The 13,068-nt window shown below is 38.3% G+C and overlaps 1 protein-coding gene across 1 annotated transcript in view; it reads left to right on the forward strand.

The window, feature by feature from the left end:
• The window catches only part of MAN1A1 (mannosidase, alpha, class 1A, member 1), a gene marked incomplete at its 5' end in the record, with an annotated part of 117,554 nt that extends 104,964 nt beyond the window's left edge, over positions 1-12,590 (forward strand). The window contains 4 exons of the mRNA XM_009325682.1: positions 2,984-3,203; positions 4,014-4,186; positions 9,709-9,824; positions 11,170-12,590. Of these exons, the coding sequence (XP_009323957.1) occupies positions 2,984-3,203; positions 4,014-4,186; positions 9,709-9,824; positions 11,170-11,296 (636 nt within the window). The remainder of the gene's footprint in view (positions 1-2,983; positions 3,204-4,013; positions 4,187-9,708; positions 9,825-11,169) is intronic.
• Positions 12,591-13,068: the final 478 nt, after the last annotated feature.

Below are 13,068 nucleotides of genomic sequence, written 5' to 3' on the forward strand. Positions count from 1 at the left end.
CAGGTAAAACCATAGGGTGCCCCATGGTGTGTACCCTTTATATCCTCTCTCTTGAGCAAAAGAACGCTGACTCCTGATAGCCAAGATACTGGTCCTCACAGGTGGGGAGTAGGACCTATCCTCTTCGAGTTGCAGAACCTTCCGGGACAGTTTCTCCACAGCCGAGACGAGGGAGGAAGAGAGACTTTCTTCGTATTGCCGGAGTTGGCCAGCCAATTCATCCACCATTTGTGCCTCTCCGTCTTTCCAGTTCATTACTGCCAATGAATTGGCGTATGACGATGGTGAGCTCCTTATAAACTTCCACCACATGGGTCGTGTGCACTTGACTTCATCTGGATCTTTGGATAACTGCTCGTTGTTCGGGTCATCATAAATCACCTCCAGCACAGCTAATTCCCTCAGGTACTGGATACTTCTCTCCATGGTAGTCCACTTGCCTGGGTGACATACAACATCTTCCTTGAAGGAATACCTTTCCTTCACGCCTGACAGGAGTCGCCTCCAGAGGCTGAGGACTCATGTCCCTTTTCCAATCGCTTTGTCAATGCAGGATCCCAGCTGCTTGGCTTCTTTACCCTCTAATTCCAGGCTACTGCCCCATTATCCCAGCATCGGAGCAGCCAGGTGACAACATGCTCTCCTGGAGGACGGCTGAAATCTTTTCGTATATCTCGCAGCTCACTCAGGGATAGAGATCAGGTGGTTACTGCCTCTTTCATGAATTCTGAAGTACAGAAATCTTCATTGTTTACTGCTGCTTTAAAATTTACGTATGCTTTTCAGTAGGTACTCGTGCTAAAAACAGACAAACGAGGAAAAAAAGGGATGGAGGAGTTTTCTGAGCCAATAATGGGTCTGGAGGTGGGCAGAAAACATCCTTACTAACTGCTTTGCACTAATATTAGTGGGAAACAAAAGTGTAGTTTTCAATGTGACATTCTTGGCACAAAAAAACTACTTAGTAAGTAAAACTTGTACAATTATTCTGCTGATGCTTCTAGTTTAGAGAAGCTTTTTCATGCTTATAAAAACAACCTTTACAGATGTTTAAATGGGAAGAAATAACTACAATCAATACCTTCTCTTTATAACACTTCTTTTTTTTAATCCTGGCTTTTTTGTTAATAGTTCTCTGTACTGGTGTTTTATTCATGTTTTTTCTCTTGTATAATGCATGTTGAGTACTGTTTCTGGATCTTACGATTTCAACAGAATAAACCAGAGTACTTCTGGATAACTGAATGCATGATAGCACTGTTCGTCTCCTCTCCATTACCCTTTACAGAGTAATAGCTTAGTTTCTGTGTGGGCTTCTAATTAACGTGCTCTTCTGCATCTCCTCTATTGTTTTTATTCTGTTCCTCTCATAAGGGAAGGTTGTTTTCCTGGATTTTGTAATCAGTGACCGTACATTGCTAATGGCACCAACTTCCAATTCTCTCTAGGAGATTTGTATGTTTTTATTCTACTTAGGTTTTTTTTCCAGACCCTATTCTTGATTGATAACTACAGAGGAATTCAGTCTAGGGAGAAAAACTCATTAGACTTTGGGAATGCCATATAGACTCATAGGCCTAACATTATTCAGTGCACTCACTGAGTCAGGCATTTTGTATGAGAGTTATGTCTGCATGTAATTGACATGAAATTATATCACTAACCACATCCTTTAAGTCAGAATTACAATGGGAAGTATGGAAGCTGAAGTGATGGCTTATCACCATTAAAAATGAAATTACCTGAAATTGCTCAAAGTAGAAAGGGAAAGAAACAAAGAATTTTAAAATGGAATTGTATTTTTTAGGTCTTTCCAATATTTTTATAAAATGTACCGTGTAAATTGCTCGAAGTTGTAGCAAAATTAATCATCATTACTGATGTATGCTAATCTGTGTCGATTTGGCTGCACTTGGAGGTTATGCTAGCTCATCTTATCCATTTTACTTTATAAGCAAAGGCAATATGGAGAAAAACCAACCAACATACAAGACAACTTTGTCTTTGTCCTTCATCCTTTACCAAATGGTACCAAAGGGTTTGAAATCATGTACTTTTGCAGGCCATACAGACCCACCTCATTCGCAAATCAAGCGGGGGGCTGACATACATCGCTGAGTGGAAGGGTGGACTGCTTGAACACAAGATGGGACATCTCACTTGTTTTGCTGGAGGCATGTTTGCTCTTGGAGCAGACGGAGCACCTAATGACAAGACGGGCCATCACATTGAGCTTGGTGCTGAAATTGCTAGGACTTGCCATGAATCCTACGATCGTACAACATGGTTTAGTGGGCATGGTGTTGTTGGGTTGATGGTTGGACTCGATGATCTTGGAGGTCTCTTCCAACCTTTAATGATTCTATGATTCTATGATTCTATGTTTTTATTCTACTTAGGTTTTTTTTCCAGACCCTATTCTTGATTGATAACTACAGAGGAATTCAGTCTAGGGAGAAAAACTCATTAGACTTTGGGAATACCATATAGACTCATAGGCCTAACATTATTCAGTGCACTCACTGAGTCAGGCATTTTGTATATGAGTTATGTCTGCATGTAATTGACATGAAATTATCACTAAACACATCCTTTAAGTCAGAATTACAATGGGAAGTATGGAAGCTGAAGTGATGGCTTATCACCATTAAAAATGAAATTACCTGAAATTGCTCAAAGTAGAAAGGGAAAGAAACAAAGAATTTTAAAATGGAATTGTATTTTTTAGGTCTTTCCAATATTTTTATAAAATGTACCGTGTAAATTGCTCGAAGTTGTAGCAAAATTAATCATCATTACTGATGTATGCTAATCTGTGTCGATTTGGCTGCACTTGGAGGTTATGCTAGCTCATCTTATCCATTTTACTTTATAAGCAAAGGCAATATGGAGAAAAACCAACCAACATACAAGACAACTTTGTCTTTGTCCTTCATCCTTTACCAAATGGTACCAAAGGGTTTGAAATCATGTACTTTTGCAGGCCATACAGACCCACCTCATTCGCAAATCAAGCGGGGGGCTGACATACATCGCTGAGTGGAAGGGTGGACTGCTTGAACACAAGATGGGACATCTCACTTGTTTTGCTGGAGGCATGTTTGCTCTTGGAGCAGACGGAGCACCTAATGACAAGACGGGCCATCACATTGAGCTTGGTGCTGAAATTGCTAGGACTTGCCATGAATCCTACGATCGTACAAGTAAGTACTGTATGGCAGAGTTCAGTTTCACAGTCTGACTTTGTGAAGGCAGCCGTCGGGTTTTTTGCATAATGCTGAATGAAAGTTGTATGGTGGTGAGACCTCTTCATCCTTTCTGAGCGACTGCTGCTTTGCTCTAAGAGTAACTTTAAGAATGGCTGCTCTGTTTTATAAATAATTTCCCTGCACCTGAATCATACCTACTCACTCTAGTAACTCACATGACAGCTTTTTTTTTTCACTTTGCCAATTTCTGTATAGCCAAATACAAGTAAGAGAGGGAGCCTGCTCATTTACGCGTCAATGCTATTAATCATGTTTATGCACAAAAAATTATTTAATTCTCAGTTCTGTTGGTACAATGCTGCAAACAATAGAATTGCACAAGGAAAATTGATTTCTGTGCAGGAAGTTTCTTTGGATTCCTTCATCTTCTTATAAAAATAACCCTGGCAGCATTCCAGGTCCCAGAGTGTATTTTCCAGTTTGATATAGAAGAGTAAATACCCTCGTCTTTTAAGCAAAATTTCACATGTTGCTAGTTATATGAAGTCTTCCAGAATGCAAATGTTAGCATCACTGTTCAAACTGGAACTGCTGTTTAAGGCATTGATGAAGAACAGCTCTCTCCTACTCTGAATTATTTACAAAATACTAAAAACAGGAGCTGCTGCAGTATCTTCCAGAAATTATATACTTTTTGGGTAACCTGGCTTTGTGCCACATGAAAGGATAGTTGATTTGGTAGGTTACATAATTTGAAACCTTTTTTAATGCCTTTATTTTAGCATGTGTTTTTATATTGGCTAGGCATGAAACTGGGACCAGAAGCCTTCAGATTTGATGGTGGTGTTGAGGCCATTGCTACAAGACAAAATGAAAAATACTACATCCTACGACCAGAAGTCATAGAGACCTACATGTACATGTGGCGGCTCACTCATGACCCAAAGTACAGGCAGTGGGGATGGGAAGCTGTAGAGGTAATGTTCTATTGGACTTTTTTCTTATTAAATCCTAATACCTTGTTAAGTGAGCTATTGATTGATATATGGATGTTGTTTAGCAGTTGGAGAGTAAATATTTATTTTAAATCAGTAATATCAACTCGAATTTCCAGAGATTCATTTACTAAATAGATGAACTAAGATCATTTTGACAAAACCAAATACTGCTGGTATTGTATATTACAAAAATAGCTTGTGATTTCTCCTGCTTAAATACTTCTCAGATCAGGGTCATATTTGGATGTACTGCTCAAGATGTTGAGTATTGCTGCATGTGAATGGAAAGTGCAAACGTGTGTCAAATTTGAGCCTTGGACATGGAAATAAGTTTTATGAAGTGTATTTTCAACAGTAATTGTACAAAGGTGATTTTAATTAAGGTGATGAAGGCCAAGATGAAGTACTAGATAGTACCGAACATTTAAAAAATGGGTCACTTTCAAAAAGCGTAGGTCATCTGGACTGAAGTCCGTTAATGATAACAATCCCTTCTAGATTTAAATTTCTGTGTCCCTCTAGCCTTTGAGCTTCAACCAGTCATGCTGAACCTAGCTATTTGTGTTTGTCTAGCACAAGCCTTCCAAGAAGGCAGCTAGTCTATACTGCAAAAATTAGCTTGCCAAAGCCATTGTTTCCCTTATTTCAGTGGTTAATCACTCTTACTTTTAGAGATGAGAGCCTTTGGGTTTGCCACATTTCATTCTCCAGGTATGGGTCCTTATTACACTTCTAGAGTTCACTTATTTTCTCCTCACATTGATGTTGCCCTTGCCAAATTACCTGCCTTTCACTCTTACTTTGGCATTTCTAAGCAGACTGAGATCTTATAGGAGATACAGGAAGCTGAAGAACATTATTTTTGCAGCTCTGTATACTTAAGAAAAATGCAAAAAAAAAAGAAGACAAAACTCTGTGCAGTATTTTGTTCACAGTGACCTCTCCTTTGCAGAGTTATTGCTTTCCAGAATGTCAAAAACGTCCTGTTTGTCAGTTTGCCCAACACCTCTTGTTTCTAGGAGTGTATGATTATAACTTCCTTGGATGGGCCTACACCGCTAGTTGTAGAAGGTTGCTCGGTACTAAGGGAAGAACATGTAGACTTGCGTCATGCAATTTCTCATCCCCAAGGGACCCTACTAGAGAGCTGTTACTGGGTTATGACTCCATATACCTGGCTGTGACATGACATCCGCCAGTTACCTGGCTCCCTCAACAGCAACCAAGATCTGTAATTGTATTCAGTACTCACTGTGTGAGATACTGAACGTATCTCAAATGTTGTGCAAATGTTGTTGAGTGTTGTGAAAAAAGAGCATTTCAAGTTTGGTAACTGGATATTCTTGAAGAATGAAAGTTACGGTAAAATCTGCTTTCCATAAAAGAATAGCTGCTAGCATTAACTATACTCCTACTCTCTAACTCCTCCTTGTTTGAATACTCACAGCAATTCTATATCTGCAGTCAACACTGTATTCAGCTAGGTAGACTGTAGTTACGTAGGACATTTTATTTGCCTCCCTCAGGTGTTGGCTCTGTCAGCCCTGAACCAGTATGTTTCTGAGTTAATGATTGCAAAGCAATTTTTTTAAAAAACCTCTAATTTAGAGTGCTGTTCCCTTACCTCCTTCTTCATTAACACCACCCATAGGCAGACATTTTACTACTGGAATCTTCCCAGGCAGATTATAATTGGAATATTTACAATGGCTGTTTATGGAAGTCATTCCACCAGCCTTCAGCAATGCCAAGTGTTCCTTCTCCAGGAGATGTTTTTCCTGACTCATTGTTGCTGCCCACACTGATAACATTGTTATAAACAATTGAAATGTTTTCCTTATTATTATTCTTTACCCTGTTGATTCAGTTTGTTTGTGTTTATTTCAAGTTTGTACACTCGTTTACCTTCCTAGTGCTCCCCGTGTGTTCCTTGTTTAACATTCTTGTGGTTACTCTCGTCTGGCTCTAACATGGTGGATTAGAGCCCGTGTGTGGGAGATGCAGCTGGTCCCATTCTGTACAGGCCCATCCTCCCTGTCCTAACATGCAGCTGCATGTTTCACAAAAACAAATCTTAAAGCTTCACAGAAGTTACACAGTCAGTTGTAGGTTTCAGATCTTTTTTTCTTTTTTTTCTCTTCTTCCTTGATGTTTATAGCCTGTACAGCTCCACCTGCTACTGTATTTTTTTGTTCCAGCACGTGTCATGATAGCTTACCACAACTATTCATAAATTCTGCTCCCTCTTGCTCCAGAGAGCATGTCACTCCACCCTTTTGTTCTTGGGGACGTCCCTGACCACTGACTATAGTTGGTTTAATTACCAACACCTGTTGCACAAAGAGGAAGCTGAGATTGAAACAAGAAAAAAGGGGCAACGATCAGACCGTTTGTCATTGCCCAAAAAAATTGCTCTTCAGGTGTTTCGTGTCCATTTTCAACTCATGACACTGGCAGTAAGAACTTCATGAGGTTTGTTTCCCGGTGCCCTTGTAGTAGAAAAGAAGGCTGCTCTATAGGTCATGACTTCTGAACTCTCCAACAAGTCTATTAATTCTTTCTCTAAGTTTTGTAGACTAAAAACATGCTCTAGCCTCTCCATTTTTTCTTTGGAAACTTGCTTTGCTGCTTTAATTTGAGTCCAAGATCATTCTGTCTGTACTTGAGCAGTTGAAGAAAATGCAGTTATGACCAACAGCAATATCCACTGTTACCGAGTCAGAAAGGTTTTATCAGCTTAGCTCTTGAAAGTCTCCCGTTCTGCATTATAAATGCAGCACATCACAATTTTGAATTCACAGAACTTCTTTTGTTTTCTTCCCTTTATGATACTTTGAGACTGTCAGCCAGTTTTCACTCCGCTTGATGTTTTCCATTACTCTAGCATAATGGATCTCAGCCACCCTCGTTTTCTGAGAACTACTAATTTAAAATGTGTTTGATTGTTTCTTCCCGCCCCCCACTACCCCACTGTCAATGTGAACATCACTGTACTCTGAAACTGCAGGTATGGGCACAAAAGGCCATTACTGCCAGTTAAAGGAGGGTGACAACCAAGAGCCTTTTTATCGTACTAATGCCGCACGTGAATGTCTTGTTCCTTTAGTTAAGTGGAAAGTAGCTTTGAGGGGTAAGATACTTCACATTTGCACCAAGTAGATACCACCAGCTGGCTAACACGGAGCAAGTTAACCTCTTAGTTTCCATCATAGCAGTGTGTTCAGGTGCCTGTACGGTATCTCCCTACAATGAACTCATAAAGGCGGCTCTAACTACGTGTTAGAGCACATAAATCCCAAATGCAATTTCCTTTTATTTTACCTCACCCTGTTTAGACTGCAGATGTTTCCTTGAATAATACCCTTATCCTTCAAGTTCAAGTTCTCCTTCTGCTGTGCCTTGGAAAACATAATCTTGTATTTGACATTGAAAATCCAGACACAGATTCAGCATTTCGAATTCATTGCAGGTTGAAGTAGACGAGAGGGAAGGAGTACCAGTCAGGGGAAATTACTTGTTTAAACTTAAGTATATTTGTCACTTAGTAAAAGTGTCCAGGAAAATTAAAGGACCTAAAGACACATAAGAAGAGACAAATAGGCCTGTTATATTTTAAAGGAACTCTCCCGGAGAAAAATCCCTTTTAAATATACAATAGGCAGCTTACTCTCCAGGGAAAACTATGGAGAGCCTGACATGCAAGCTAAATATATGCAGATAGCTACAGGGACTCCAGCAAAAACAAGGACGTTTAGGATATCTACTCACAGCAAAACACAGATCTTGAAGAGCCTTTAGAGCAGATGGAGGTGATGGATACCTCAGTCATTATTAGTGACTTTTAGTCCCATCTCTCATCAGAAAATGCTTATTCTGCCTGTTTGCTTTTTTTAGACGTATCTTCTGCCTTTTCAAAGCTTTTTGCCATATGTGGTTTGAAACGCAGCATCTTTCCCTGAGTAAAATCTACACACGCAGTAATCACTTCAGTGATATTTGTAATAACCTCAGAAATGGAGGAACTAGTTGTCTTCCATCTCTCTGTTGGGGGTTTGATAGAGCTCCAGGTATTTCTGCCTGAAAGCTGTTGCTCCAATACCTGTCTCCACAGCAAGCACCATGTTTCAGAGTAGCGTGGTCCTGAGTAAATGTAGTAATCCATCATGCTTACCGTCATTTTCATTGTGAGAAGTTATTTAGGGCTAAAGAGTATTTTCTGGATTTGTTTTTGAATAATGAGTTGTTTTAAATATAATCATCTTAGATTCTCTTCACTCCTTTATTATACTGCACGATACCAGAGAGTTATTATAAAACAGAATAAGAAAAATGAAGAGGCTAAGAATACTTTCAACCTTGTTAAATAGGTCAATTACAAAGAAAAAAGGTGAATGAATATTTTTAAACAAAGCACTTGATAAAAGAACCACTATTCAAATAAATTATTGGATAGTAGTCTATTTAAAGAAGTTATGGCTCATATATAGGCATGTAGGTACCACCTTTCTAATGCAAACACCTGTCTAAAATAAAGAAAAGCAGCAAAGTTTATTAAATAGTATAACTGTATATACCTTCTACACTTCCAGCACCAGGTACATGTGTTTTGCCCTTCTGTATACACCCTTCATCTGATCTTTTTTCTCCTTCAAAATTAGCTGATCATATAGAAAATTCTGCCCCATTCTCTGGGCAGATATTATATTTTTAGGTGTAAAATAGGAATCAATCATCTCTTTTACATCTTTTAACTGAATGCACAGTTTGGAAACTAGTTAGAGAAGAACACATTCTTATTCTTACATCTAAAACATGTTGCGTTAAGTCCAGCCGCATACTAGCTTTCCGTCTACTCCTGTGTAAGAGACAAAGCTTTTTCAGAAAGGTGTCAAAGAAAAATAGTACCTACTGCAGAAAAGAAATTCAGTCACAGCCCAGTACCAGAGGTTTCCCATTGAAAAATGAAATAGTTGTGAAGAGAAACCAAACAACTTACATAAAAAATGGAGAGTCGCCTTTCCTTTTTCGAAGCTACTTACAGGAGGTAAGGAAAAGACTAGTCTTTATCATGGCATTCACTTCTATCAATCAGAAAAATTTTTAAGCACTAAAATATGACCAAGAAAGGTGTATGTGTCATGATCTCTGAAGGCCGATAGACAAGCCTGCCAGAGAGAGGCTACTGTTATTCCTAATAGAAAGAGGGGGAAAAAAAAAAGTGAAAATCCATATCTTTATATCCATATATCTTTCCTTCTGAAAACTGGTTAGTGTTCACTCCTTTTACTAATTTATCATTTTGCTTCTCTTCCTAAATGTAAAATTAGATATGTGTGCCCAGGACTTTTTTAAAAAGCTTTCTATCTAGAGCTTTATCTAGTTTTCACCTCTTTATCAAAAAATTTGTGACAATTTTTTTTTTTTGCTAGTTTTATTGTCAAACAAAGAAAAACTGACAGATGATTCATTTTGTTAATCCCACTGTCTCTCCCCCCCTTCAGGCACTGGAAAAACATTGCAGAGTAGATGGTGGCTATTCTGGCATTAGAGACGTTTATAACAATCACGAAAGCCATGATGATGTGCAGCAAAGTTTCTTCCTTTCAGAGACACTCAAGTAAGTTAAGAAAGTTGACTTTCATTAATATGAAGTAGTTCTATGTATCATCTTTACAGATGTATTTATCGTGAGTACCCTTGACATTCACATAACAAAATCTGACTGAAATAGTAGAGCTCTTCTTAGGTGACGAGAAGCCAAATTGCCTTTTTTTTCCTTTTATATCAGTGAACTAAATTCTGTGACTTCTGGAAATCATCTTTATTCTGATAAAGGTACTTGATAGTCTTTGTTGAGAAATTACGTCTCCTAGCTTTGGTAGATCTAATTATATATGCCAACATTAGTGAAACAAATTGACCAGACAGAGGACTTATCAGGCTTGTATTGCATACTTTTCATTTTAAAACTACAGAAAAAGAAGTCAACTTGTGTGGTAAGCTCGCACGGCCTGTTAAGAGGAAAAACAAAAGCTTTCATTATCTATCACCATCTCTTAAGTTTTTAATGAAATAAAGGAAGTTTTGTCTTGGTCTCTTCACTTTTTTCTTCCCCCTGTGCAAGAAAAAGTTGCAAAGACCAGAAAGAAGCAATCATGCCGTTGCAACAGAAAGTGTAATACTCAAGTCAAAGAAATGTCGTAAATGTGTTTATACACATAGTGGCATTTTTTTGAGATAGCGCGCTGCCTCTACTATACCTTGTAAATTGGCCTATCAGAATTAGACCAAGAAAAGCCTTGAGGGAAGGATGGTGATTGAGAAAAAATAAAATTTCATTTGCTAAGCAGACTTTCATGTCTAAGCAGACTTCAATAATCATGCTACAGTAGCTACCACCTTGTATCATGACAATGAATAAAATGTTGTGGTTTTTTATTGGTTACTGCTGGGTTTAATAGACCCTGTCTTGGTAAATGGCTGCCCAAGCTACTGGTCTAGTGCTAGTTTTCTTCTTTAAAAATCCTAAGCCAGCAGTTGTTCTCAGAAGTAAGACAGGATTGGACTGCAATATTTTTATTCCTATGCCTTGATATATGTGGACATTCAGGAGGAAAAAAATTACTGTAGTTGTATATTATCAAAACAACTTGTAATAAAATTACCGAGGACGAAGTGAAGTGAACTGATATTTAATCTTGACAGCCTAAACTTCTTTGTCCTCTGTTAGGATAGAGGCATTCTTTTGTTGCTCTCCAGTTGCTATTGCCCTTGAGTCCAATCTGAGTTGAGTAGCCCCAAAGTTTTGTGCTAATCATTGTGATGCTGGGACTTACTGGTGTTTGGTCAGCTGTTTCCATTCATACATTCATCGAGGGAAATCAGGTATTTATGTTTTCCTGAAAATTATTGTAGTTTCACTTCCCTGATGTGGTCACGTTTCCTGCTTTTTTTCTTGCCAGGTACTTGTATTTGCTGTTTTCTGAAGATGATCTTCTTCCATTCGAACACTGGGTCTTCAACACAGAGGCTCATCCTCTCCCTGTTCTTCACAAAGACGATGGGAATAAAGAAGAAAACCAGACATAGATGAAGATTAAGTTATACTTTGTTTCATTCCTTATGTTTCTTTCCAGGACTTGGGCACATGATTTGGTTTTAAATTCCTCAGTTAAATTTTTAAATCAAGTGTTTTGCAGTCTGTTTTCTTTAACAGTAAATATTTACGAATGGACCGCAACTGATTATGATAAAACTTCATTCCTCTTATCCAGGTGAACCACTTTTTAGAAGAGAAATAGGACATCTCTCCAGATTTTGTTAAGCTGCAGTGTCATCTTGGCCCAAAAGAGCAGAGGGTCTGCATGTTACTTGTTTCCTGTTATGCTTTTAATTTGACTGCAAAATTCTTTTCTCCTCTGTGAGGAGATGTCTGCTTTAAGCTGTAATATTTTGCCATGTTGCAAAAAGCCATATTGAATTAAGTATAAAGAGCTTTCTTCTTTTTTTGTTCTATGTTAATTTGTTTTGTGTCTCATCCAAGACAAATCTTGTGACTGTGACAGCCTCTTCTTATGCGGGTCTATCATTACTTGGTAAAGTATCTGATGTATTTCATTGTCAATTAAATCTACATAAGAATATTTTCATCTCATGCAGACACGACTCTGAAACTGCAGTATACGTTGAAGTTAGACTAGTTTCATAGTTTCTATGAATTTAGCACATTAGTTAGCAGACCTTAGTTTTTCAGGTTTTGATTAGAATATTGTAATAGAATAAATTGTTTCCTCCCTTTTCTAAGTGGTGTTATTCTCATGTCTTTAGTCAGGCTACTATGGAGTAAAATAAAACAGTAATTTCTTATTAAGAAAGGGAGTCTTACCTTCTTTATATATTTAGTCCAGAAGGTTTCATTTGGTTGGATGGTAAAAAGATGAAAAAATACTCAATGACATTTTCCTGGAAGCTGAGAATTATACCAGAGGCCATTTGTTTGGTTTTCTGGGACTTCGTCAAACACTCTGGCAGGTTCAGACTTGACACCAGACTTTGAGAGTTTATTGTCACAAAGCAATGTATCATCTACGTGAATAAAACTAGATGTTCACATGCCTTGAAGAAAACTTGTCTCCTTAAAAGAAGATAATCATTCAGAGAGGAAATTACCCAGCATAGAGCTAACATTTCTGAAAGCACCGAGTCTGTCTTCTCCAAGTGACAGAAATGCCGTGTGCTTAAAAATATGCCCTAGATTAGAGGCCTGGCTTACTAAGAAGGATAACAGCTTTTCTGGCAAAAATGTTTTACTTGGTGGCATCACCAAAGGGGAAAAAAAAAAAAAAATTAAGCACGATTAAGTCCGGTTTCTACTTAAGTGTAGTTTGGAGTGGTTTACATGATTATTGAGTCTACCTGTGTTTTCATTTAGCGATAGGATGACTTTCATACATTTTGAGTAGGGTATAACACCTGGCTTCCCATTCTGAGAAAACATGGTATTCACTGACTGGGCTGCAGCAAAACAGATATGGTTCTGAACAGTAATCTGCCTTAAAGGTATTTAGTAAGATAGCTCACATGTCCAGCATAGCTAATCACAGCTGAGGAAGCACATTTGTTTGTTTAGGCATTACAGAGTACATTTTTTTCTATACCGATACGTCTGCGATGTAGGTTTTCTTAGGTAGAAGCCAAGAGCAAAGATAACAGATTACATTTTTATATACAGCAGCTGGAGGCTGACCCATAAACTTGACCCTCTGGAGTCTGTAAAGACAGCACTGCCTCTCCGCTTCCCCTGCAGACAGAGAAGATGGCATGTGCCACGTGAGCTGCCAAAGACATTTATGGAGGGGGCA

The sequence above is a fragment of the Pygoscelis adeliae genome, unplaced genomic scaffold (genome assembly GCF_000699105.1).
Source record: "Pygoscelis adeliae isolate BGI_AS28 unplaced genomic scaffold, ASM69910v1 Scaffold54, whole genome shotgun sequence".
Taxonomy (NCBI): domain Eukaryota; kingdom Metazoa; phylum Chordata; class Aves; order Sphenisciformes; family Spheniscidae; genus Pygoscelis; species Pygoscelis adeliae.